The sequence below is a fragment of the Grus americana genome, chromosome 6 (genome assembly GCF_028858705.1).
Source record: "Grus americana isolate bGruAme1 chromosome 6, bGruAme1.mat, whole genome shotgun sequence".
Lineage (NCBI taxonomy): Eukaryota > Metazoa > Chordata > Aves > Gruiformes > Gruidae > Grus > Grus americana.
The window spans coordinates 41,519,104-41,545,658 of NC_072857.1; the positions used below are offsets into that span (position 1 = coordinate 41,519,104).

Below are 26,555 nucleotides of genomic sequence, written 5' to 3' on the forward strand. Positions count from 1 at the left end.
GCCTGGCACTAATGCGGAACAGCACCCTGCCCGTCCTGGTGGTGCTTTGCAAAGGAGCGAGCCGGATGGGCGGTGAACCGTGCTAGCTAAGGAGAGCACGGAAAAAGTGTTTGCGCGTGAGTTCTCCCTTCCCTTTTCTGGCTGGAGCCTGGTGCATCCCATCCAGCAAACCGCATTCCCGGCATTCTGGCCCTGGGGATGGCTTGGGAAGCGTTTCAAGCAGGCTGGAGTATCTCCTGCTCGGGCTCTCCCCGGCAAATTTCTTCTCGTTGCATTCCGGAAAAGGGCACCGAATCCTTCAGGGTTTGCTGCTCCTCCTGGCCGTGCCGGCGGAGAGAGATGTGCCGGTTTAATAACCGCCGCCTGCGGCCAAAGCTGTCGGCACTTGTCTTCATGTTTCCTTCAGCTCAAGGAATTTGGGTTTGGGGGTTCTTTTTCTGTTTGAGCTGATTTTTTGAGTAGAGGGGGGCAAAAAAAAAAAAAATTGCATGGGAAGAGGAGAAAGGGTAAACAGGGAGAAGGGAAAAGAACAGGATGTAGGGATGCAGGATGGCAGGATTTACCGGGATGATGCCAGGTACGTGGGACTCCATACCTACTCCTTGGTGCAAGCCTGGCTCAGGCTCTGCCTTGCCTTCGATTTGCGGAGAGGCGCTGGGCTTGCCTGCTCGCCCACGGGCTTCAAGCTCCAGAGGACAGGGGTGACACCAGCGGAGGTCTCACCCGCGCTTGCGTCAGCCGCCGCGCTGGCAGCCGACGTGCCGGCGTGTTCTGCGTGCAGCAGGAAACGGGTTAATTTTTCTCTCGGCTCCGGTGCACTGATGCAGCTGCTCTTCCACAGGGTTTCTGGAAGTGTTTTTGCAAGCGTTTCTGGGGAAAAAAAGGAGCAAACAACCCTTCATTTTTCTTTATCTGTTTGGAAACATGTCTCTCCCCGTTATCAGCCCTGTACTGGCTCCGTGCAGCAGCTCGGGTGAAGCGGGGCGGTCAGTGCAAGAAGGGACGTTTCCCTGCCCCATCCCTGCCCGGCCGGCCGAGGGGAGGGATGCAGGCAGCAGGCGGGAAGGAGATCCCGGTGCTGCGGTGGAAGGCAGCCGTGACCTGGGTGAACACCTAAAAAGCCCGTTCCCGGGCGCCCTCCGCGCTCGCTAACCACTGCCCTGGGCTCCTGCAGCGTCGGAGTGCTTGATGGGTGCGTGAACGTGTTACGGCAACGTGCGAACGCCCTCAAAGCTCTTACGAAATGGGGAGGAGGACAGGTTTATGAGCCTGGGAGCAACGTATCCCCAAATAACTCCTAAAGGCAAGAGGGATGCTTCCTACGGGGTGGCGGCCAGCAGTAGCGTCGTGCAAGACCAGGCCGTCCTCCGCTGCCAAAGCCCTTGGCGATTCGTAGGCGGTGCCACGCTTACTGGGAGCACCCGCCTTGTCTTTCGTGATGCTTTAAGGAGAACGTGAGGATGTTCTCCCGCGTCGGCGCCGCAGGGGAGAGCGTTCGTCGGGACGGTGGGACGTGGAGCCTTTGCTAACCTGCTGGGGTTTGTTTCTCTCCCAAGGTGACACCAGGGTCCTCGTAGCCGACTTTGCTCGCCGAGAGGCCATGGCTGCCTAGTGTCCCCCTCCCCCGGGGTCGGCGGGCCGGAGATGGCGGCGCAGAGGATCCGGGCGGCCAACTCGGGCGGCCTGCCGCGCTGCAAGTCGGAGGGGACGCTCATCGACCTCGGCGAGGGCTTCGCTGAGACCAGCCTCTGCGACGTCAAAGGTGCGGAGGGACGGGGTGGGGATGATGCCCTCCTCTCAATTCGGGTGCGTCCCCTCGCCCCTGGGGTCCGGGAGGGGGGTGGTTAATAATTAGCAGGCGGCAGTTGATGAGGAAAAGCAGCAGGCGCTGACGAGCGCATCCACGGGCGCGAGGACGGGCACGGACCTGGCCCCGAGAGATCCAGCAGCCGAGAGAGGTGACAGCAACAAGGCGGTTGCAAGGGTTTGTTTTCCCTTCCCCTGGAGCTGGGAGCTTGCAGCGTGCTCGAATGATCTTTTTTTTCTTCCTTTTATCACCTTTTTTTTTTTTTTTTTGCTGTATTTACCTTACCCAGCATAAAAGCCACATGCGGGTGAGAGAGGGGAATTACTGTTCCCCCGGCAGAAACGGATCCCAAGAAATAATTCCAGGTGGAAGCTGGCATGTGCCGAGGGCCTTTAAAAATAAACTCGCACAAAAGCCATTGCTTTTGCAGGCGTAGCGAGAAAAGACCCGAACATCAAACACTCTCGCCGCAAATTAGATTGGTTTTAATGCAAAAATGGGGATCGCTTGTATTCTCCCAGGGGTTCGCTGGTTTTAGCGCGTCCCCGTTAACCCTGCTGCCGCGCCGGCTGCGTGCACGGCTTTGCGGGGGGACGCACACGGGGACGGCCGCTTGTCCGTCTGATCCGAAGGGATGGGGAGCCCAATAACGTCCCGTCCTGCATGCAGCCGAGTGAACCCTGCCTTCCTACCAGGGTGGTAAAATATTTTCAACGCGGAGTTTATATATAGTTTCACGCTGAATAAATGTCCTCGCGACTTTGCCTACCTGCCGGCGGAGCAAACGGATCAACGCCGAGTTGTTTCAGATGTGTATGAACTCTTCTCTTCTTAATATTTGATCCCTAGCGTATGTTTAAAGACTGTTCTTTGCTCGCCCTGTGTCTTCCCTTGCTTCGTAGTTTCCGTGTCCGAGAGGTGCTGCCAGCCTGTGGCTGGGGACCGCAGGGAGCTCCGGGATTTTAGGGGCTTCCCGTGTTTCTTAAATCCCCCTTTTTCCCTCCCCCGCAGAGAGCTCTGGAGCCCCTTGAAGCAGGTGCTGCCCCAGTTCTCTTGCTTTTGACGAAAATCCAGCTCTCCTCGTTTTCTTAGGTCTGTCTAGCGAGGTAACGCGCGTTTGAAAGCTGACGTAACATCACCCGCGGCTCGTGTCTAGCGCTTTTTACAGAAACAGGTCCTAAAACTTGAGAGCAAACTCAATAATTGGGGTGACAGCGTATCTGTAGGCTTGGTCATCATCGGGATCCCCTGGCAAAACGATTTTCAATTGGCACCGCTGAAAGGGACGTCGGAGATGCTGCGAGGACCGCGGCGGCGCTGCGGGGGGGGGTGATGCCGCGCTGCTTTCTGAAGGTTCAAACAACGCGTCCTTCTTCAGAAATGGAGCTATCTTTTGTTGAGGAGCCTTGAAATAATGAGAGAAAAAAAAAAAATAGAGTAAGATACTGGTGTTTTTGGGTGGTGTGACGTGAAAAAGCCCTTAGTTGTTTCTTGCGCTGAAACGGGTTTCACACATGCAGGAGAGGGCTTATGGCAGAGCGAGAGCACTTTTAGCCTGCGCTCAAAGTTATCTGGGGTTTCCGTTACCTTGGGTTACCACGTAATCTCCTTGAAGAGGAGGCGCAGACAACTGTTTGCGTGGAGAGCATGAAAGAGCTGGTGGCCGAGGACCTTGAGATACCACCGAGTGAGGTGGCAGGATAACGGCTCTTCCCACGTAGCGACCATTGGGAACTCCCCTAAGTTAACTTCTGTTATTTTAATTGTGAACGTTTAAGGGGTTGCCTGCCGTTCCGGCACGTGGCCGTAGGAGCTTAGATCCCGGCACACCAGGTGAAAAGAAGAGCCGATAAGAAGCAACTCCCGCTCCCTCAAAACTCCCTCCAGTACATCTTCTTGTTGCTGCTTCCCCTGTCTCAGCTCCTGCCCCGCTCTTCCCGGCGGCGTCGAGATCGTGAAGCCTTTGGGGGAGAGGAACGTGAAAGTAGCAAAAGTAGCGGAGGGAGAAGTTTTGTTTTAAAATTTTAGGAGGGGGGAAAAAAAAAAATTACCTGCAGGTTCGAGAGGTGGTAAAACTACCTTATTTCACCCCTTAAAGTAGCGGGGATTGCTGACCTGAAATAAAGGATTGCAAGTAAGTCGTGACCCTCTTGTGGATTGCTTACGGTGCTGTTTTCTTCTTGGCTTTGCAGTGCCTTCTCCTAGTGCCTTGCTGGTTGACAATCCCATGTCCTTTGGAAACGCGAAGGAAGTCATAGCAATCAAAGATTACTGTCCGACTAATTTCACCACCTTGAAGTTCTCCAAGGGGGACCACCTTTATGTCTTAGACACGTCGGGAGGTGAGTGGTGGTATGCTCACAACACCACGGAAATGGGTTACATCCCGTCCTCCTACGTCCAGCCTGTAAACTACCGCAACTCTTCCTTAACGGACAGCGGGATGATAGACAATCTACTGGAGAGCCCTGACGAGGGGGTCAAGGAGTTAGACCTGCTCGGAGAATGGACAGACGTGAAAAGAAACTCTGTGAAAACCTACAACAACAACCCCTTCTTGAACGGAGTCCAGACGAACCCGTTTCTGAACGGGAATTTGCAAACATTGCCCAGCTCGGACAAAGAGTCCAACTCCAACGTCGCCGTTGACTTGCTGCTCTTTGACACGGGGGCTCCTACTTCAGCTGTTTCCAGTTCAGCCGCTAATAGCAGCTTGGGTAACATTTTTGATGAGTTTCCATCCACGAACAGGCTGGACCTGGAACAGCCTGTGAAAAGGGACAATCCCTTCTTCAGAAGTAAACGCTCCTACAGTTTGTCTGAACTGTCCGTTCTTCAGGCCAAGTCAGACGCTCCGGCATCGTCGGGTTTCTTCAGCGGTTTGAAGTCTCCAACCCCTGAGCAGTTCCAGAGCCGGGAAGATTTTAGGACGGCATGGCTGAACCACAGGAAGCTGGCTCGGTCTTGCCATGACTTGGATTTGCTTGGTCAAAATCCTGGCTGGGGTCAGACGCAACCGGTGGAGACCAACATTGTCTGCAAGCTGGATAGCTCTGGTGGAGCCGTTCAGCTTCCAGACACCAACATCAGCATCCGTGTGCCAGAGGGACACGTGTGCCCTGGGGAAACTCAGCAGATCTCCATGAAAGCGATGCTGGATCCACCGCTGGAGCTGAACAGTGACAAGTGCAGCACCATCAGCCCGGTCCTGCAGATCAAACTCAGCAATATGGAGGTGAAAACCTTCATCGTTCTGGAGATGAAAGTGTCGGCAGAGGTCAAGAATGACATCATGAGCAAGAGTTTGGTAGGACTGCAGTGCCTGCGGAGCGACATGAAAGAGGGGCCGTACACGCCGATGCAGCTGAGCTATTCGTATGGGGACACGATCCAGGTGCAGCTGGAGAACCTGGAGCCTTGCATGTACATCGCGGCCGTAGCCCAGGGGCAGAACATCCTCTACCCTTACACCGTTTGGGATTACATCAGCAAGAAGATCACGGTTGGCGTCTACGGCCCAAAACACATTCACCCTTCCTTTAAAACAGTCGTGGCCATGTTCGGGCACGAATGCGCGCCCAAGACTCTCCTGGTGAACGAGGTCACAAGACAGTCCCACAGCCCGGCTCCCGTCGCCCTCCAGCTCTGGGGTAAGCATCAGTTTGCTCTGTCCCGGCCTCAGGACCTCAAGCTCTGCATGTTCTCCAACATGACCAACTATGAGGTGAAAGCTAGCGAGCAAGCCAAAATTGTGCGGGGCTTCCAGATGAAGCTTGGCAAGGTCAGCCGCCTTATCTTCCCCATTGCGTCCCACGATCCCAACGAGCTCTCGGACTTCACGCTAAGGATACAGGTCAAGGATGACAAGGACGCTATTTTGACCCAATTCTGCGTTCAGACGCCGCAGCCGCCTCCGAAAAGTGCCATCAAACCGACGGGGCAGAGGCGGTTCCTCAAGAAGAACGAGGTTGGAAAGATCATCCTTTCACCTCTGGCTGCCACCGCCAAGTATCCAGTTTTTCAAGACCGGCCGGTATTGAGCTTGAAGTACGGCAAGCTGCTGAAGACGGTGGTGAGGCAAAGCAAGAACCACTATTTGCTGGAGTACAAGAAAGGAGACGTCATCGCCCTCCTCAGTGAGGAGAAGATCAGGTTAAAAGGGCAGCTGTGGACCAAGGAGTGGTATATTGGCTACTACCAGGGAAAAATAGGCCTTGTGCACACCAAAAACGTGTTGGTGGTTGGGAAGGTCAAGTCCAGCTACTTCTCTGGGCCGGATCTCACCACCAGCCTGTTGCTCGAGCAGATCCTGAGGCCCTGCAAGTTTCTGACCTACATCTACGCCTCCGTGAGGACTCTGCTCATGGAGAACCTCAGCAGCTGGCGGTCCTTTGCCGATGCGCTGGGGTACTTGAACTTGCCGCTCACGTTTTTCTGCCGAGCGGAGTTGGACAGCGAGCCGGAGCGAGTGGCCTCCGTCTTGGAGAAGCTGAAGGAAGATTGCAACAACACCGAGAACAAGGAGAGGAAATCTTTCCAGAAGGAGCTGATGACGGTGAGTCTGAGGTCTGACGAGGGGGGCTTAATTCTTTGCTGTGCAGCGCGATTACGGTGAACGGGAGGTGGATGTTTCCTAATTCAGCCTGTAGAAAATGAAGTCCATCTTCAAGGTCTTCTGCAGGCTGCTCGGCACAGCCAGGTGGAAGTTCAGCCCTGCGGCTGTACGTGTTGGTGGGCTCCTGGTTTAATGGGATTGTGTCCATAAACGAGGGACATGCTGGGTGAAATACCGTAGGTACGTGTTGTGTGAGGGCAGCCAACAGGCTTGCTTTGGAAGGTGGCTAATTGAAGCCCCTCAAGATCAAGGTGGTTTTGGTCCAGCATGTTCTTAGGACTCGACTGGTCCCTGCCGCTGGGTATTTGCGTTTCAGCCTTCAACGATGCATGCTTCGAGGAATTACCCGAGAGCTGCTGGTCTCCTCAACCCCAGCGTCAAAGCGTGCATCGTGGAAGGCAATACCGGTGGAAAACTGGAAAAAGGGGCAAGAAACACAAAAGCTTCTACTATAGGGAGTGGGGCGGGCGAGCCGCCTCTCGGGTCACCTCCTTTTGCATCACGAGGTGTGTCAAAGCACGCCGGAGAGGGATTGTACGGCTGCTGTGAAGAACGATGCTAGACCTTTGCCTTCATGAAATAACCTCAGATTCCCCCAGAATAACGTCGGGTTCTGTCTGCCCCATCTCCTGGAGTGGCAGCTAAACCGAGGGCTCCTCTGAGCTGGGACGTCTACGTCCAGCTGTGGATCGCGTTGGCAAATTGAAATGCGTGGCTTGCTTCTGTCCTAAAAGGCGTTTGGGGAAGCGCAGCCTTCCAGTATTTCTGGGATGTCATTAGGAAGTCTCTTACGAGAAATCATCTTCATGATAATTTCTAGCGTTTCATAGGAAGCGAGCCAAAGAAAATCCAGGGTGAAATATCTGGAAGAGGTTTGCAGCTCTCGCCTCTTAACAGTCTCTCCCGCAGAAGCACGATAACCGAGTTACGGCCGGTCTTGGGGTTTTAAATGCCAATTGAATTAAGGAATAGCGAGAGCTCCGCTCAGCGATGATGGGCGCAGGCAGCAGCACGCGAAATGAAGTTACGAGTAGGCAGCCCGGGTGAAGAGGTCTGGAGCTGGAGGAAGGATTTCATTTCCCAAGCTCCCTTTCATAAGAAAAGGGGGAAATTTGGGGATTGAGCGTGAGGGGTAAGGCGTCGTGAAGAGTCCGGAGCTCGTCATTACTCGTGGAAGTTATTTCCCAGCGAGTTCCTGGTGCCTGGGTGCCGCGTTGCGGCCCGTGGGGCGATGTTTTGGCCTCGGTAAAATGCAGGTCATGGCGTCGGTCGTGCCACCGAGGCTGCTTCTGTCGAGGGGTTCTTCTGCCCGTCATACCTCAGTTCTCTTTCTCCTTTCTGGGGCCATCCAGGAAGGGAAAATACCCACCGTGGTGGGCCCCGTGGGTCCCCCAAGGGAGGGTTTGCTCCTTGAATCATTAGCCTCGGCGAGCGATGGGATGAAATCCGTGCTCCTCCGGCGGGATGCTCCCAAGGACTGCGCGGTGTTTGCCTTGCCGCTTTGCAAACCCGGAAGCGTTTCTTTTATCTATTACCTTTGTCCCCAGGGGTCCCAGACAGTCTGTAGGTCGTGGAAAACCCGTGTCAGACCTCAGCGGGGAGACGAAAGGGAAGATGAGGTGCTCTCGGATGCTCGGGGAGCAGCTAACTCAAGGGGAGGGCTGTGAGCTGCAGGAAAACATCCCCTTCCCCAAGGGATGCCCAGAGCGCAGAGTCCCAGAGCAGGTTTTATTTTCCTCGTTTGAATGGAGGCTCGTCCCGAGCGTTGGCTCTGTTTCCTGTTCTTGCTGAGTCTGAGCCTGTCGATAAAGGACGAGCTCCCTTCCTGGCGGATGATGCTTCTCGGTGCTGTCAAATCCTCTTTAGCTTACAGAGAAATTAGATTGAGCCTGGCTTAAAAAAAATTAATTTAAAAAAAAAGACGTTTCAGGGGATGACAACGGAGCAGTAATGTATTTTATTGTGTTTAAATCTGATTTTATTTGTAACAAATGGACTCGCTTTCTGACGTCTGCTGGCAAGAAGAACCAGTTGGATTAAGTTCTCATCTGGCTGTTTCATCTTAAAAGTTGGTTGTCTCATCTCAAAGGGACCGCGAAGGGAGAGGTAGTACGCAGGCTTATCTGACTTCGGTGTTTGAGCACACAAAATCGCAGCGGCAGAGCCGTGCACCAGCAGCCGAGCGCAGAAAAGCCCAGTCGTGATGACTAGTTAATAATTAATCTGCGCTTTAATTATTTTTTTTTTTTCCTAACCTAGCACTAGCAGCGGTGTGTGAAGGTAACTGGAGGAATGTTGCTCAGAAGTTAGTCATCACACCCAGCAGCAGAAACCTACCTCTCCCCTCCCTCCTCCCTGCCCGTCGAAAAAAGGCAGCACACAGATGCTCCTGCTAAAAAAAGCCAAACCTGGCCACAGACACAAGAAGACCTCGTTGCAGCTGGGCCACCGGTACCTGGCCGTGCACTACATGGTCCGTGGGACCTGGGGTTAGACCTGTGATGAGACACGGGTGTTTCTCTCTCTGGGTTTTCAGGAGGGGGTTTTTACAGAGCCTCGTGTTTTATCGTCCTTTCCAACAGACGCCGCTGTTGGGAAAAACACGGGTCTTGTGGGAATGCCGCTGGGCATGTCCGCAGAGAGCTGTGGAAACAATGAGCTTTTTCTTCTCCAGGCCGCTTCTAAAGATCATGCAGAAGATGATGTTGGGGTGTTGGTTTTTTTCACCCCATCGTTTTCTATCGTTCGTTCTGACCGCAGGTATCTGCACGCTGCCTTTCTTCTACCAAAAGATACTGCTTGTCTCTGCAGACCTCCAAGAGCTGCTGGTGGGCTCAAGCAACCCTTGATGTCCTGGAGCACGCGCAGCCCAAGGTTGCTCACGTTGAGCACCTCTTGCTCCTCCATCCCAAAGCAATCTGTCCCTGAGCTGAATTTGGGTCCAGGGAGAAAACCCAACTCCTGCCCTTCTGTTCTCTTCCTGGGAGCAAATCCCCACCGCACGTATAGATCCTGGACGTTGCTCCCCTGAGGGACCACGCTCAGCTGTGCCGGAGTTGGTGGGGATGTTTTCCGTAGGACGTCCGCCGAGTCATTTGCAGCACAGGAGGCGCGTGCAAGCCTCCAGCGAGGTCTTCTTGTGCGCGACCCGTGTAAGTCTTTGCCCTGCGCCCCTGTCAACTAACGGAAAGGTGCAGAAATGCCACCGACGCCTTTCGGCAGGCTCGTTGCTCCGCAAGGCGGTACAAGACGACCTGCTTTTCCTGCCAGGTCCGAAAAAGAAATCTTTGCTGCCTTCCCGTTCCCCAGTTGCAGACCCTGCGTTCTCGCTCCCGCGCAATTTTGCCCTTGCAAAAAAATAATAAGAATAAAGCCACCCGCGTCGCGTTGATGGTACCTTCTCCAAGCCACCGCGGAGCGTGGCTGATGGCACTTGGTGTCGTTTCAGAAGGGATGCCGTAGGCACCCCAAAACCCAGCCGGGCGCCTTGTTCAGGGAAGCTGCCCCACAGAGCCTGTGCCTGCCTGTGTTAGGTTAAAAAAAAAAAAAAAAAGTATTTAAGATGGTGAGTGTGTAGCACAGTATCTTGAGTGCGTGTGACTGGTGATTTTGGGGGTGCCAAGAGCCAAAAGAAGCGAGCGAAAGAGATGTTTAATGCCTAAAGCAAGTGTTATTTTGGGGAGCGCTCGTACAGAGCCGGCTCATTTGGGATTAAAAACCTGACCTGTGTCCCGGAGAGGACGATGGAGACGGGAGCATCCTCTCATCCCTTGGGGACACAGGGCCTTTCTCCCCGTGTTTCAGGAGGTCCCAGGTGGGAGCTGCCACCCTGGGCACGTCCCCTGCCTATCCTGCCCGTCCTGCCCGTCCTGCCCGCCGCTCTCGGGTCGCATCCCTGCCCTGGCACACGTCCCCGCAGCGGTTAACGGGACGCTAAATATCATGGTAACCCCATCTCCGCTTCCCCCGCCGAACACCCTACAGACGTTTTGGGGGGGTGACTAATGCACAATAACACCTGGGTCCCCTGGGGTGCCTTCCAATTTCAATGCTATTTAAAAAAAAAAACCCAAAAAACCAAGCGCATTAATTTAAAAAGTCCGTTTCCCTAACAGCTTCCGCGTGGATCTTGCACGGCGCTTGGTGGGCACCCGTGAGCTCGGGGCTGTTTTCTGCTCCTGGGGCAAGGGAGAAAGGTTTTTACTCCTTTCAGTCTGGCTGAAGGTGGGGAAGAAACAAGGACCCTCACCCCCCAAGCTGAGATGGCTCCTCCGGAGCACGTTGGGGGGCAGGGCTGGAGACTCGCAGAGTCGGGACTGGACCGCGAAGGCTGCGGTGACGGGCGGGGGTTGGCCGTGCACCCGCAGGGAGGTCTTCGGGGTTGCCTCTTCCTTCTGGCTTGGCTCTTCCAGGTGCTGGTTTCCACCACGAGAGGATGGGAACGGGATTTCTGCATTTCGGAGCTGGGATGCAAATTGAGCCTCCCCTGGACACCTTTTAAGTAGAGGCGCTTCTTGCGCCGCTTTGAACCGGGATTTGAGTATCAAACCATCTCCTTCGGCTCACCCGGCTGGCGCAGCCGGCTCGGAGCTGCTCCGAGGTTAATGAACGCTTTGGTGGAGGGCGCTTTGGGTCACGCCTGGGCAGGGAGCACGGCTGGGTACGGAGGGATGGAGACGCGGTGGGGGTACCCGGCTATCCAGGGAGGCTCGTCCAGGGCGAGGGAGGGGGGTGGAAAGAAATTGTAGCGTAATCCTAAAAGCGCCTGCTGGGGGATTAGGTCTGTCGTGAGCCTCGCTAATCCCGGCCGGGCGGTCGGCGAGAGCCCCGTGTCCGTATGTGTTTCTGTGACAGAGGGGAGCGAGTTGTGCCCAGGCCACAAAAAAAAATGGGGTTGCCATTACCACTGATATCGCCCCCTTGAAGGCTCCGACCTCGGTGGCCGGGTGTCCTTCCCGTGCCCCATCCCCGCCTGGCTTTGATGCTGTCCCCATCTCCTCTGCCCACGGTGTGCGTGTTGAACCTGCCCAGCTCAAATCACTAGGGGCAAAGTGCAGGAAGTAGGTGTTTCTGTGGCCATCGGTAGGTTTCAGAGTTAACGTGCTGCGCCGCGGGGAGCAATCCGTCTCCTCCGAAGCTGCTGCTTCGAGCGATGATGCGGTTCCCGGTTACGTGCCCTCCCAGCTGCTTTACCCGATGCCGGTTTCTTGTTTACTTCGAGCGGCAGAAGGAACAGGAGAATCTGCCTCCCGCAGCTCCGTTCTTCTTAAACCCCTGCGGCGCCGGTTGCTCCCGCTGGCCGCCTCTGCCGCCTCGGACCTGCTCGGCCTCCGGCAAGAGATGAGAGCGGCTCGTTTAGCCTGCTTCGCTAAATATCAGGGATGCTACGCCTGCCCGCCCGCCTGCCCTTAGGACGATCCAAACCCTCCGCCTGCGGAGGCGAGGGCGATGAATCTGGGTGCTAAGGTGGGGTTGCTGGAGAGGAGGCGGTTATGGCACAGGTGTGAGGTCTAAATGCTTTTTAATGCCTTTAAAAAAAAAAAAAAGAAATTTAAATGTATTTTCCTTGCTTGCTTAACAAGAGAGTTTATTGCTTCTCTGCTAGCACAGGAAACCCGTGTAAGCACTCGAGGAGCAAACGAACACTGCTCTGCAGCTGTAATTAGATTGGAGCCCAGCTTTAAGCTGGAAACAGATAAGGGAAAAATCAACATGCATTTGCTTTGCAAATTGCTGGAGTGGTTTCAGCTGTTCCCATCTTCCCCCCAACTGTCCCTGCGAAACCGCCTTGCGCGAGGATTTAACCCTTCTGCTGCTCCAGGGCCAAACCGGCTGGGGTTTGCCCAGACCCCCCCACCGCTCCTCCATCCCAGGAGAAGGCGTCAGGACCCGCGGCGGCAGAAAGCGGGATGATTCTGGACCACGGCGTCCACAATCTCTGTCATAACCAGCCCCGTGATGTTCCCGATGCAGGAGGGGGACGCGTGCGCCGGCGCGGTTCCTCGGGTGCTCGCCGGCGTTCAGCATCTCTTGGGAAGCCGTCCCTGAGCTGCGGTTTGCCCGTATCGAGGTGGGACCCCCCCTCGTTGAAATGCTGACCCCTCGGTGCTCGCCAATCCTGGAGCCACCAGCCTGAATCCGCTGGTGCCGCGACTCCGGATCTGGCCGTAGGAAAACCAGAGGGTACGCAGCAAACTATCGCCTGAGGCGTAGCCTGGGCTGTCCGCGGTTTAAAGAGGGGACGTCGGTTTTGCGTTATAAACCACCTTTCCGTAGGCACCGGAGGTTCGAGGTGGGATTTGTGCTGGGACCGGGGTCGCTGCTGAGGCCGCGGCGGTCCCCGGGCTCTGGCAGAGGATGGGGGAGCCCCGCTGAGCGGGGTGTTGGTGCTGTCGGTCGGATCCTGTCCTCTGATGATGAAACCCTTCCTTTCCTGGGCTGCCTCGTGGGTTTTTCCCCTGTTGTAACTTGCTTTGCGCTCGGAGCAGACGTCGGGGTGATTGGGTACCTGAAGATGGGACCCGCGGTCCCCTGGGTCGCCTGCCGTCCACTGCCTGCCTTGGCTCTCGTTTGGGTTTTGCCACCATCCTGCTGGAAATCGTACCCTGCTCTTCTTTTTTCTTCTTCCTCTTTCTTTTTCTTCTTCCTCTTTCTTTTTCTTCTTCCTCTTTCTTCTTCTTCTTTCTTCTTCTTCTTTCTTCTTCTTCTTCTTTCTTCTTCTTCTTTCTTCTTCTTCTTCTTTCTTCTTCTTCTTCTTTCTTCTTCTTCTTCTTTCTTCTTCTTCTTCTTTCTTCTTCTTCTTCTTCTTTCTTCTTCTTCTTCTTCTTTCTTCTTCTTCTTCTTCTTTCTTCTTCTTCTTTCTCTTCTTTCTCCTTTCTCTTCTTTCTCCTTCTTTCTTTTTTTTTCTTTTTTTGTTTCCTGGCTAAGTTACCGCTGGTTAGAAAACCGTGACTGCCGCGGTTCCTCACTTGCAGGAAATCTCACCTTTTAGGTTAAGAAATGACACAGGAGGAGGTGGGGTTTGATCTGGAATGGGAAGGAGCAAGAACATCCCAAGCCAAGCAGCGGTCCCGCAGTGCCGCCAACCGGCCCTTCGCCTGGGTCTCCCCCCAGCCCGTCTCTTCCCGAGGCTGATGTCCGGGTCTTGGCCCAAAATATTCTGGTTGGCCTGTACCCACCCGTCCGCGCTGAAGGACGGCACTCCTCCGGGCTCGGGGAAGACAAGCTGCACGGACCACGCTGGATTATGTCCCGTGATTAACCGCATCTGTTCTTCTCGGCCCCTGGGATGCTTTAAACTGCTTACGGTGGCGCCTGAACATCTTGAGGGGTTGCCTGGAAAATGAGGCGGCGTTGGCCGCAAGCCTCGTTGGACAGGGGTAGGGCGCTTAGCGCAATTAATGAGATTACTCTTCTGTCCAGCCTGGTGGCCTAATTTCACCGGCTGTCGCTAGAAAGGGGGGTGGGAGGATTTTTGGGGTGGCTTCTTGAGGGCCTTCCCTGCATGGTCCCTTGGGTCACCTGCCGTCTGCTGCCTGCCTTGACTCTCTTCTTTGGTTCTTACCACTGTCCTTCAGGCCCTGCTGAAAATGGACTGCCAGGGGCTGGTCGTCCGGCTCATCCAGGACTTCGTGCTGCTGACCACAGCCGTGGAGGTGGCCCAGCGCTGGAGGGAGCTCGCCGAGAAGCTCGCCAAGGTCTCCAAGCAGCAGATGGATGCTTACGAGGCCCCGCACCGGGATAAGACGGGGGCGGTGGACAGCGAGGTGAGAGCAGATGGGTCTCCATGGGTCCCGTAGGGTTGCAGATACCTCCAGAGCATGTTCTTCTGGAGCACCTTTGGGGGTTAAAAAGGGTTTGGGTGTGCTGGGGAAATTTGGGGGTGTTTTTCTCCAGGAACGCGCTTGTTCTGGAATGGGAGCGTGTTGGGGATGGCATGGCTTGCTCGCTGGCCGTCCTGCTCAGCTCCGATGTCCCCTCCCCTCTGCCCCATCAGGCCATGTGGAAGCCAGCGTATGATTTCCTTCTCACCTGGAGCAGCCAGATGGGCGACAGCTACCGCGACGTCATCCAGGAGCTGCACACCGGGCTGGACAAGATGAAGAACCCCATCACCAAACGTTGGAAGCATCTCACCGGCACCCTCATCCTCGTCAACTCCTTGGACATGCTGCGGGCAGCTGCCTTCAGCCCACAAGACCATGAGGATTTTGCCATCTAACTTCTGGTTTTGTCCACGTCTTGTTCGCTGGTTTTTTGGGGGTTTTTTGTTGTTTTTTTTTCCTCTCTCTGCTTTTTTCCCCCCCTTTTTTTAAAGCAGTTGACTCTAAAAGAAGTGGAGGTCGTTCTCCCTGGGTTTTAAGAGGCCAAAGTTTGCAAGTTCTCCACCGGGACTAGAAATCAGCAGGAGATGGGAAGGCATCCAGAGGGGGGATGGCTTTTCATACGGCATCGACACCAGTTAAACTATTTCTTATTAAAAAAAAACTTTAAAGGGGGCAAGGGGGCGGGGAGGGACCACAAAAGAGATCACATTTTTTTTTAGGCATTTACAAATAAAAGTCTAATTTTTGTAATGAGCAGTAAAGGTTGTAACCACTTTGGGGGCAAGCTGTGGCTGGTTTTTACGTTGTAGGAACCGCTTTTAAATTATCGTTTTTGAGACGACCGCGAGTCATGTAAATAAGTATTTGAAGAGGAAGCACAGTAAATGCCGTCCCCCACCGCCACGGCCAGGCTTTGGCACACTCCCAGACTGTAAAGCACCGTATGAACTCGGGATGTCCTCAGCCCAACAAGCATCTTACACCAAAAAGGAGCTGATTTTTGATTTTATTTTTTTATTTTTTATTTTTTTTTTCCCTTGGCCCTTTGACCCGTTCGGTTGATTCTTATTTTATTTCCACGTCTCTGCAAAACGTGCGGCTTCTCATTTGCGGACAGGGAGATGCTCGCTGCCTTTTTTTCAGATGCACGGGTACCGTTTTTTTTTGAGAACCAGGAGAAGCGGCTGCCGCCTTTCGCGCTTCATCCCGCCCGGGCGCTGCAGGACATTTCTGGAAGAAGCTGGAGGAGGTTTGGGCTTCAGCAGAGATCTCCCCAGGGAGATAAACCGAACAGGGCTCGGGCTGCTCCTCTCCGCTCCAGATGCTCCTGCTCTGGGGAAGAAGCCAGAAAAAGGGAGGGAATTGTTGCCATCCGTATATCCCTTTATACACACCTGAAAAAAAAAAAAAAAGAAAAAAAAGAAAGAAAAAAAAAGAGAGAAAAAAAAGAAAAAAAAGGAAAGAAAAAAAAAGAGAGAAAAAAAAGAAAAAAAAGGAAAGAAAAAAAAAAGAAGGAAAAGAGAAAATATTTCTCCTAATTTGAAATCGGAGCTCACCGGAGATGCTCCGGCTGTGCTACACGACGTAACGTCTCAGAGGGCTTTTCAAGGCTCCCGAAGTCCGGTTGAACTTGTAAATAGTCTTTGCTTATAAACCTGGTGCCATCGAGCTAAAGATTTGCAGCACCAAGTGCCCGTATTTTGCCCTGTTTGTTTTATAGCCAAATCTTTTGAATGAGCTCCCCTCCTCCTTCCGCTCCCCGGCTTTCAGATATTTTACATGGGAGGGAAATATTTTTGCACAGAAAGATTATTTTAAAAGTGCAAAGTCTCTTTATAGTGAAACGCTGCTACCACAGAAAGGTTAGTTGTTACAGGATGATTTTTCTTTCAGGTTAATCCAAAAAAAAAAAAAAAATATAACAATGGGAAAGGCATCCGGCAGATCGTGCCGGCACGGTGGCCTCGGGAGGGAACGGTCCTTTCCTCTTCCCACTCTTCCCAAAATCACGTCCCCAGAAACGGTCGTTGGACCCCCGCAAGAAGTAAAAATAGCACCTTAATTTCTCCTCAGGGGCTTTAAGGAGTTTCCTATGCAACTCAACGCAGCACAGAGAGGGGTCCGCCAGCAGCCGAGCCCGCTACGCGTCCCCCTTCTCTTTCCCGAAGAGCACGTTTCTCCGTGCGCGAGCAAAAAAAAAAAAAATAAATCTCCGCTGCGATGAGGAACGCCTCCCGCGGGAGCGCGCGTGCGGCACAGGGACGGCTTTTTCCTGGGGTTTTACCCAAATCTTGGCTTTCGCCGTTCTCCTGGCAAGGGCCGGAGCTCTGCAGAACGGCTGCGCTGGGGACGCCCCGCGGCGAGGGCAGGAGTTTGAGCCTCCTGTGTTTCAGGGATGTCCCTGAGTAATTTTGGCTTGGCGGGTTTTATTTTTTTTTTTTTAAATTTTTTTTTTTTACCCCCCCCACCTTGTTTTTTCTATCTACCTCAGGTACTCCGTACGCCCAGCGTTAACATTTCAGCGGCAGCCTAAATTAAATGCCGCTCTCAGCTCATCGGCAGCCCGCGCCCTCCCTGAGACCCGCCGGAGCGCGGCCGGCACGTTTCGGGGGCCCGCGGGGTGACGGCTGCGTTAATTCGTCCCTGTCCTCGGTCCGAAATCCAGTCCCTGCTCACGTGCCGGGACTGGGTGCGTGTCCTTCGGATGCCTTCCGCCCACTAAACGTCAGGTTTTCCGAAAGCTCCATCTGGGCTTTGCGTTATCACCCTCCGTGCAGTAACTCGTTGTTGTACTTACCGTTTAATGTTCCTTTTTTTTTTTTTTTTAAAAAAAAGAAAAGAATTTTGGAAAAAAAATAAATATTACGATTAAAGCTGTTACTTTTCAGTGCTCCCGAGTAGATGTCACCTACTGTTGTCTCTTCATCTCAAAGCAGCTTGGACGCGTGCGATTATTTGAGTGGGTTTTCCACCATGCGAGCAGCGCGTTTCTCGCAGCGCGTTTCCGCGCCCAGAACCAGAGTTCCTCCGGCTCTCGTCTCAGTCCCATCCTCCTTCCCCGTGTCTTTCCATCCTGCTCTCTCCAGAGCAAAGTCGCTGGAAACGAGCCGACCTCCCGAGCTGCTGCTTACGCTCAAGCGTTAGGTAAGAAATTTTGTGAAGCGGGGGAAAAAGATTTGGTTGCAGGATTTGTTTCGGCACAGATTTGATTTTTTCTCCCCCCCCCCCCCCCGGTTGTTTTCTGAACGGAGAAACCGTTCTTGTATGTAGCCGAGGCGGTTGTGGTGCTCCTGGTACGAACGGAGGTCGGATTTCAAGCCGTGAAAGCGAAATATTCGGTATTTGGCTGTGGCTTCCATTTGCCGAGGGTGCAGAAAAGGGGATGGTTTGATTTCATCCCTGGGAACGCACCTTGCGGTCCGGCACGGGGAGGCACGGCCAGGGCTGCTGAGCCAGGACCGCCGCGTCTCCTGGCTGGCAGGGAGGGCGCGTTGTACACGAGGACGTGCTCAGACTTTGGTCGGCGCCCCTTGCTCCATCCACGCCTGGGTGGGTGTTTTGTGTCCTCTCCTGAAAGGCTCGGTCCCTCCTTCGGCAGCCGCAGGAGGATGCACCGCGCGCGGCTGATGAGCGCGGAGCCGGGTGCCGGACCCTGCTGATACGCGGCCGTCTGGCTCGCGGGAGGAGGTTGCACATTTCCTTCTCGGCATAACGTCACGTGGTTTCCAAAGCAAAACCAAGGTCCGGCCTAGGAGAAGATGAAGAGAGTGTGCGTGTGGCGGGCGGAAATAAGAAAGTAACCTTTTTGTGGACCTCAGGAGCTGAGGAAGGTACCGAACATCCCTTTGCGTTGTCAAAGGGAACGAGCAAACGAGTTCTTCCCAGGGCTGATGCACCAGGAGCCAGCCGTTGGCTCTGCTCCTGTTCTCTCCCGCTCTCAGCAGCCCCTTGCTTCCCGAGCAGATGCTCTCCCATTTCATTTTTTTCAGCCCTACCTTCAGGAGGGCGTTGGCCTCCAAAGCAGGGTGACGGACGTAGCGCCGGCGTGCTCCTCCAGCCCAGGCTGCACCCACCCTGCTCAGTTGGGTGCCCAGACCCGTGGCCGTCGTGGGGTTTGGGCTTTCAAATGCTGCATTTGGGACGAAGTTGTACCGGGGAGGATGCTGCAGTTGAGCCGCTGCTTTACTCGCTGCTGCTGCTGCTTCTCAGCCCTCCGTTTCCTACCGATGCTCTCCTGCAGCGGTGCTCGCTTGGTGCAGATACACGTGGTTTGAGATGGGCGTGAGCCGAGAAGAAAAACGGGAATAACGGTCCCGGATTAGACCACACATGGATCTGCTGGTCTGATAACGATGCGTTGGCTTCCGTAACCCCCACGGACGGCTGTGCATCCCATCGCCTGCCTCTCGTTTCCCTCGTTTCCCATTGCTAGGAGGTTTCCGCTGGTAAGAAGGGCTCTTAACTCAGAGCGTCCTTGTTGCCTTTCCTCTGCGAAACTGGTCAGCGCTGGGGCGGTGGGCGACGTTGGGAGCTTCACAACATAACGTGGTGTGAAAACCCGTCCTCCTGCACAGGAACCGCCCGGTGAGAACGCAAAAAGACGCGTGAGGTGATGGTGGTGGTCTGCTGTGGCTTTTTCCAAATTATTTCTGAATTGCGTACGTAAAGGGATGGTTTCTGCTGGGGTTATCGCTCCTCTCCTGATGGCCATGATGTTGTAGCTGCACCCCAGGGATGGGTGGGGATGATCCCCCCACCACGGATGCCACCTCGCTCCTACCTGGTCTGGGCAGGAAGGGCACCGGCCATCTGATTTGCGCAGTTCCCTGTTAGCTGCTTCGCTGCTGACTGCCTCCCTCCGATATTTCAACTTTCAAGAAAATGATTTGGCTTTTTTTTTGCTTTTTTTTTTTTTTCTTGGGCCAATCAAGGGAACCAGCTGCTTCAGCGCAGGTCACCTTGGAAATGCCTCGCACCATTTTCTTAAGCCATCAAAATTTGAATGATCGTCTCGCATCAGCTCAGCTCGGCACTAAATGACTGAAGAAGATATTTCAGAAGGGGAGGAGGAGGAAAAGTCACCTCTGGGTTATCGGTGTCAGCAGAAAAGCTGCTGTGTCTGGGATTTTTCTTTTGTCCTCACCAGCTGTCGGTGTCCGGATGCCCAGCGCGGTTTGCGATGAAAACTCGAGTCTAGGATTAAAGACCCTGGAGGTCTCTGGGCATCTGTTTGCGTCCCTGGAAATCCCTGCTGGAAATCAATTGCTTTGCTTCCTTCCCAGTTCTTAATGAAATGCTCACTGTGGATTATCCGCTGTCAGGACACACCCCCCGCCCCGTCTTGCAATATGGGGAGCTGGTTATGAGTGCTTGGGGTAGAGGAGCTGCTCGAAGGGTTGCTCCTAGGTCTTCCTCTTGTTGGCAGGTTTCCTTTGCCACCAAAACCCCATCCTTCCCCGGGCTGTCCCCTGCGTCCGTCCTCCTCCGACGGCTGTACGCGCCGTGCCAGGCGGAGGCACAATGGCTTGCTTCGCGGAAAACCGTGGGAGACACCTTCGGCGAGGATCACGGTGCATGGCTTGGACTTCTGCCCTGGGTGTTGGGCTTTGTCCGCATCCCAGGCACATCTGGCCCAGCAGTCCTGGTCCAGGTTTGAGTTTCCTTGTTCTTTGCACCTTAATTACTTAAGCCAACTTAATCAGGCCTGATCCCTCATAAAACATGGGCTTGGATGACTGTAAATTAACGGAGGTGGTGATCATCCCTGGAAACGCAACTCCCGCTCGAGCCTCCTGTCGAAAAGCCTTTTTTTTTTTTTTATGACGGGCTTTACCCAAAGCATCCCCTGGGGCTCACCACAACTCAGCAGGCTGAATCCATTGGTGAAATTCAGGGAATTTCAAGCAACGAATGACACATTTGGACGTTTTTATTATAATTGGGGGGGGGGGGGAAGCAGACTATAAAGGCATGTTTTCCCCAAAGGCTGCGTGCAGAGGAGCCTGGCCAAAAGACAGACGAGCTTCAATCGTTGAGCGGTCAGTTCTGCAAGGGGTGACCCATAGCTTGATTTGGGGTGGAAGGACCCTGATGTCCTACAGGAAAGGGAAGGAGCCTCTGGCTGGGGAGATGCACGGGTTATTTTTGTTACTGTTCAACGGACTGGCTGGATGTCAGGAGCGACGCTGGTTGTGGTTTCCCCTTCCTTCCCCTGCCCATCCCTGAACCCGTCCCGCAGCAGCATCCCTCGTGGTACGCTGAAATCATCTCAGACCCACCCCTCCAAGGAGTTCGGACCAACCGTTTGTGGCCAAAACTCAAAGGACGGCCCCACCGTCTCTTCAGCAGCCTCCGGAAGATAACGAACCTTGGGTTCCTGCCCTGCTTTGATTACCCCCCGCTGAACGTTAATTAAAGCTTCCAGCAGACGCTTTGCAAAGTCTCGTCCGGCACAAAGCGAGTCAGTGGGATGCGATCCGATCCCTCGCTGGGAGAGGGCGATGAGCCGGAGAGGGATGCTTGGGAACAGATGCAGCTTGCTTGGATCTGCCCCAGAGAAGGGGGGGACCGCATCCTCCCCCCCCCCCAAGATAATCTAGGCTCCTAGCATTTCAGGGAAGAAATCTGCTCCATTTGTTCAGGCTGGCTTTTGAAGATGGGTCACGCGGTTGGATAAGCCAGGCAATATCTGGCTGGCGGGGGGGGGGATTTAGGATTTGCTGACGGTTGTAGAGCCCGTGCTGATGACTTGCTTTTATCATCCCGAGCAATCAGATCTGGCGTATGAAACCTTTCACCCGTCCTTAACAGAAAAGGAATTGGTGCTGGGAGCACTTGCTAGTACCTGGCAAAGCCGAAGCTTTCCTCGTGATGGTTGGTGTGAGCCGTGGACCCGCCGTAGGCAGGGCAGGGGTTCGCTCTGGGAAAGATGAGCTCGGAGACAACGTCGCCTCCCCCAGAAATACCGGCATGCTCAGAGAGCAGGGAGACATTTGTGGATGGAGATTTCATCATCTTCTCTTTCCTTCGTAAGCCTGGTTCAGTGCTGGCAGCCTGCGGCAGCAGCGGGGTTACGGACCAAGCTATGGACTGAGCCCAGCTGCTGCATGGGCTTAACCTGGCTCACTGAGCTTAAATCCTAAAGCCAGAGCAGTTTGCTCCCTCTCCGGGTTCAGCAGGGCACCTTCCTCCCGGGGAGGGAGCGGCTGTCCTGCATTTTCTGCCTGGTTCGCTTTGGCAATTGCTTTCCCCGGGTTTCGTCAGGCTCGCCTATAAATAACTCCTAAAAACACCTCTGCAGGTGATAATTAATCGGAGAGCTGCATGGCTGCTCCAGCTAAAAGCACCCGGCTTGCCAGTGCCAGCTCCTCGCCGTCCTCCAGGCAGCGCTGGGGACCGGAGCCAGCCGTCACGCAGCGTGTCACGGGATGGGACGTCTCCGAGGGCCAGGCCGCGGGGTACAGCTCGCCCACGGGATGCTGCACGGGTGGCCGCAGCTCTGGAGAATGATGCTGGGGCCAAGGCACGACACGGGGGGGGGAGCTCAGCCCCTTCCCACAGGGACCGTGGGGGGGCTGCATGGCAGCATTACCCCTGCACGGCTCCGCAGGCTTTCAGGGAGGAGGGCAGGGCTCTGCGCCATCGCAGTCATCACACCTGCAATCTCGAAGCAACCTTGTTTGTGGGTGCATGTGCGCTTGGGGTGGGGTTTTTTTGTGTTTCTATTTTATTTTTTTATTTTTTTTTTTAAATGAGGCTGGTGCTGCTCCTGGCAGGTCGGCATCCCTCATCCGCACTCCTCAGGGCAGCAGGCACGCACATTGCACTTCTTATCTCAAGCTTTCAGTGCTTTTCCCACGGTGGGAAACAATGCTGAAAGGGGGTTTGGGAACTCCTGTGAAACCCCCCAAACTGGAGTCATGGATGATTGCTGGCAGCAGTAAGTATTTACTTTGTACAAAGCCACCCAAAAGATAGATCTTTTGAAAAAAAAAAAAAAAAACAAGTGATTGCAGGTCTGAGTGTGAGCATCCAAGTGAGAACGTGCAGGATGAGGTAGCACGGGGACCCATCCGGGGGTCTCCGGCTGTGGGAGCCCTGCGCAGGGGAGGAGGAGGAGGAGGAGGAGGTGGAGGAGGAGGAGGAGGGGGGAGCGCTCATTTGCAGGTCGCTGCTGTTTCTCACTCTGCCCTTGAATAACGAGCAGATCTAACTTCTCAGCATTTCTTCCAAGGGGGCAAGTCCCCCTCTGAGCGCTGTGTCCCTATGGGCCAGGGGTCTTCTTGGACCCCTGCGCCGGGGAGGGGGAGGAGGCAGTGGAAAAACCTCAGCATTGCCCTTGGGGATGGGAGGGTTTGGCGTGAGGCTGCAGAAACCCTGTGGCTGCAGAAAAATGTCAGCAATTCCTGTCATTTCCCGTGGTCCAGCTGGTGGGAAGCAGCGAGAGATGCCGACTGCATCCTCCCAACGGAGCCAGGGCTGCTGCGTCCCCCGGGACACCCCCATCCCAAAGCCGAAGAGCCTCTCGCCCGTGTTTTGCAGCCAGGAGGGTCCGAGGGTCACCAGAGGAGCCAGGAGCAGCGCTGGCTTGCGCTGCTTTTTTATTCCCAGCCTTACTGTTGCAAGCCTGGATGTTAAAATCCAAGCAAAAATAAAATCAACACTACAAAAGTCCCCAGGTGGGAGTGAAAAGTAACAGCCTCTCCTCTCCTTTGGCAGCTCCGCAGGGGTGTTACCGGCTGCCGCAGGCGGGAGGTCTTCGTACCGCCTTTCTCCAAGGGCAGCGAAGGGATTTTTTGGCTGCTGTCTTTTGGCAGGTGTTTAAAAACAGAGATTTAAAGGGTTTGCTGGAAAAGCTCAGGCTGCAGCGCCCGGAGCCCTGGGGCGATGTGGAGCCTGCACAGCTCCGGGAGAGGAGCAATGGCTGGCCCTGCCTCAGTTTCCCCTTTTGGGAAGTGACCCAGTCTCAGCTCTGTTGAAATACATCGTGGCCAATGATTTCTCCTTCTCCCAGTAAGGGCGGCGGGGGCTTGGGGCTCTCTGCCCTGCTGAAGGGCAGCATGGCTCTCTATGGCACCCAATTAAGGGGCGATAAGAGGGGACGGCATCCCCAGCGTAAGGAAGATCCCTTGAGAAGGATTGGGAAGCATTGTCCCACGCAATTTGGCCCCTAATTCACTCTGAAAATCATCTCCGTGCGGCAGGGTCTGTATTTCTGGAGCAGAGACGGATAAACAAGTCGCTATCGACTTCCACCGACCCACTCGGGCTGGCTTGGTGGGGACGGACGGCTTGTGCCTTGCTCCCTCCTGTTAGCGATATCGTAGTGTCCTCTGCTGGGCACAGCTCAAACTGGACACGATGTGACGCTTGCCCAGTCCCGGCCTCCTTATTTTTCCAGTAAGCCAAGGGAAAATAAAGAGCAGGACAAACTAGTTGAGGCTGAGAGCAAAGGGAAAAGGAGAGGAGGAGGAGGGACCTGGTTTCTGCTGCTGGTTTGCTTCAGCTTTGTTAGAGATCTTTCTGAAATGAAAGCCATGGGATGGGCGTTTCGCATCCTCTTCCTTTTCTCCACCTACACAAGAGGGTTTGAATTGGGGAAAAAAAAAACCAAACAAAACCACACCCAAACAAACAGCTGAATTGGGTTTTTTGGTTGGGTTTGGTTGTTTTTTTTAAATTCAGTTCATCTGATCTGAAATCAAGGGGTTTGTCTCTTGTCCATGCACAGGAAGTCACTGGATTGATCCAGAGCCTGTTTGCAGCAGGGTACTCAGACAACATCTCCCTAAGGACATTTTCAAGTGCTTTTTGCATCAGACAGCTGCTGGAAGCCAACCCCGTGCTCGGAGATGACTGAAACCACCGCGGCTGGTGGTGCGATGGGCACTGCGAGCTCTCCAGAGGCGCTGCGTGACGTGGCACGGATGCGCTGCTGTCACCTGGCTGCAGCCGGGACACAGCCAGAGCTGTCACTTCAAGAAGGTGTGGAGCTGCAGAAGCTGCATTTTAAAAGCAGGTCAGCTCTTACGCACCGTGGGGACTCTCCGTGTGTCCTAAAGATGCGTTTCTCTCTTTACTGGGGCAGGAGGAGGAAAGGGAAAGGCAGAGGATGGAAAGTAACAGTCGGCACCGGTGCTGGACAGTTTGCAGGTGGCGTGGATGCCCACACAAGAATCAGGCACTGCAGAGGATGAGGAGGAGAGGGACTGTTGCCTTGAACTTAACAGCTTTCACGAAAGTACTTGCTTTTTCAAACAGCAGTAGAAAATAACAGTGCCAGGTACTTTGCAGGACGCCTGCCGACGTACCGGGATGCCCCAGCCTGCGTTGAGCCCTGAATATTAACTTATGTTTAAGGTCTTTTCTGACCTTTTCTATATGTAGTAGTGGGGACTGTGGCAGCGTCAGGCTGTAACCCCTCAGCAAGGACCAAGGCACCGAGCAGTGAGACAGTAATGCTGAGAACTGGCTTTTGTTCATTGAGGTGGCTTTCACGCCACAGGGGATTGAATCTTTCCCTTCTCCAGCTCTCTCTCCGTGACCCACAAGCGTTCAGCCCCATACCTCTCAAGTCAGAAAACACAAGAGCCGTTATTGTTAATATTGGGGGTTTATTTGTAGGGCTGGGGTTTAGGTCTTTACCTGAACCTCACTTACAAAGAGTAAATCAGTTGGGTTTTATAAACATCGCTTACAAAGGTCTCATCACCTAACAGGTACGCTCCAGATACACCAGATTCTGCCTGACGGGGAACTTGGGTGAAACACCGGTGGCTTTACAACCACTTCCCTGCCAAAACCTTAATTTTGTTCAGGGTATTGTAAACACACACAAAACCCATTTGCGATGTGCGTCTAGCTTGGCGTATGTGACACGTATTGTCAGCGTACAACATTTGCCTCTTCTGTAACAACAGCTATACAAAGATTTCAAAGTGCTTGATAAACCTGAGTCTTACAGAGCAAATGGTTCTCCAAAAGCTCTTGAAGCAAAGTCTTATGAAATCCTGATATATCTCCATTGCATATAGAGGTTAAAAAAAAAAAAAGATATGTCACTGTGAGTCCTCTGTACACCAAGATGTGGAAGCTAGGAGCCTTGGGCTTCACACTAATGTCTTCCTAAGTGACTGAAGCACTCCTATGCAAATTATTTTTAGCAACTGATTCTAAAAGGTAAAAATTACATCAGTGAAATAACCCCTCCCCTGGTGCTAGTTTAAAGGAATGCTATAATTTCTTGACTGAAAGCAATTATTTTAGTGAAATTTGAGATGTTCTCTGATCCTTCTGGTCTGGAGCAGAGGCCTTATCTCCTACCACTGGTTTCATCTGCTAGTGGGACTTTGATTTGGTTGACTTTCTTGTTCTTCCCTTCTTACCGCAGCACCTGCGGCAGCAGAACAGGCAGCACTTCAGAGAAATGAAGAGGGAGAGGAGCACCACGGCAAGGAGGAAGGCGATGACGTCCAGGGAGTGGTACTGGATCCAGTTCAGGTCGTGAGCAGCAGGTCGCAGGTGTGGGGCCCCTTTGTGTCTCATTACAAACTCCACCCAGTGCACAGCCAGGTCCAGGGGGTGAATGGGTCTGTCGAGGTGAAGCTCTGAGAGACGCTTGATGTTGTCTTTGTACCTGCCAAGAAAAAACATTTGGTGTTTTCAGTGACTTGTGCTGCTGAGACTGAGTCCCCAGGAAAAGGGGATGCAGTGTCAGTTGTCTGGTGGCCTGCTGGGGGCTTCTCTGGTGGTCTTTCCCCAACCACCACCCCCTGAGAAGGATAATGGCAAAGTTATGGGCCCAGAAAAGTGCTGTTGTCAATGACAAAGGAGAAAAGGTATTAGAAAAAGAAGAAAAAGCTTAGTCTGAGCTGTCAGCAAAATCTCTGCAGTGAAGGATGAAGACGTCTGGCAGAAATGTGAGCCTGGGAGTAGAAAAACTGTCCAGCTATAGAACAAGGTGCAGTAGTAGTAGTAGTAGTAGTATTGCTGTAAGAACGATGGGTAGGAAGCAACGGCAATAAGATGCCATTTCTCAGAAACATGATGGGGAGGAGATGCCAAGGACTGAGGGGCCCTAATGACAACAGAGCGGGGAAGAGGAGGGTATGTCTGAAAACATCTTCCCTGTGATGCCTTAAAACACCTTGGGCACGCTGACTGCAATACCATGACGTCTAGCATGGTACCCACGCGCGTTCCTCCTGCCCTGTGCTGGAATTGTCCAGCCTTGCTGAGCCAGGCAGCGGCTGGCTGTGCTCATACAGCTCCTTGTGAGCACCCTGGCGGGGGGGAAATGACTGAGAAA

General features: G+C 53.8%; 2 protein-coding genes across 12 annotated transcripts in view; one reads left to right on the forward strand and one right to left on the reverse strand.

Annotated features, from left to right (window-relative positions):
• Positions 1-24,236, forward strand: part of SH3BP4 (SH3 domain binding protein 4) — a 45,349-nt gene extending 21,113 nt beyond the window's left edge. For 5 of the 6 annotated variants that reach the window (XM_054829948.1, XM_054829952.1, XM_054829950.1 and 2 more), the window contains 4 exons: positions 1,557-1,762; positions 4,000-6,362; positions 14,000-14,188; positions 14,419-17,138. In XM_054829948.1, coding sequence (XP_054685923.1) covers positions 1,645-1,762; positions 4,000-6,362; positions 14,000-14,188; positions 14,419-14,643 — 2,895 coding nt within the window. In that variant the 5' untranslated portion in view covers positions 1,557-1,644 and the 3' untranslated portion in view covers positions 14,644-17,138. Of the gene's footprint in view, positions 1-1,556; positions 1,763-3,999; positions 6,363-13,999; positions 14,189-14,418; positions 17,139-23,978 lie in introns of those variants that run through there. The other variant, XM_054829953.1, reaches the window with a different exon arrangement.
• A 608-nt stretch (positions 24,237-24,844) lies between these two features.
• Positions 24,845-26,555, reverse strand: part of LOC129207954 (UDP-glucuronosyltransferase 1A1-like) — a 30,339-nt gene continuing 28,628 nt past the window's right edge. For all 6 annotated transcript variants that reach the window (XM_054829833.1, XM_054829839.1, XM_054829835.1 and 3 more), the window contains exon 5: positions 24,845-25,883. In XM_054829833.1, coding sequence (XP_054685808.1) covers positions 25,586-25,883 — 298 coding nt within the window. In that variant the 3' untranslated portion in view covers positions 24,845-25,585. The remainder of the gene's footprint in view (positions 25,884-26,555) is intronic.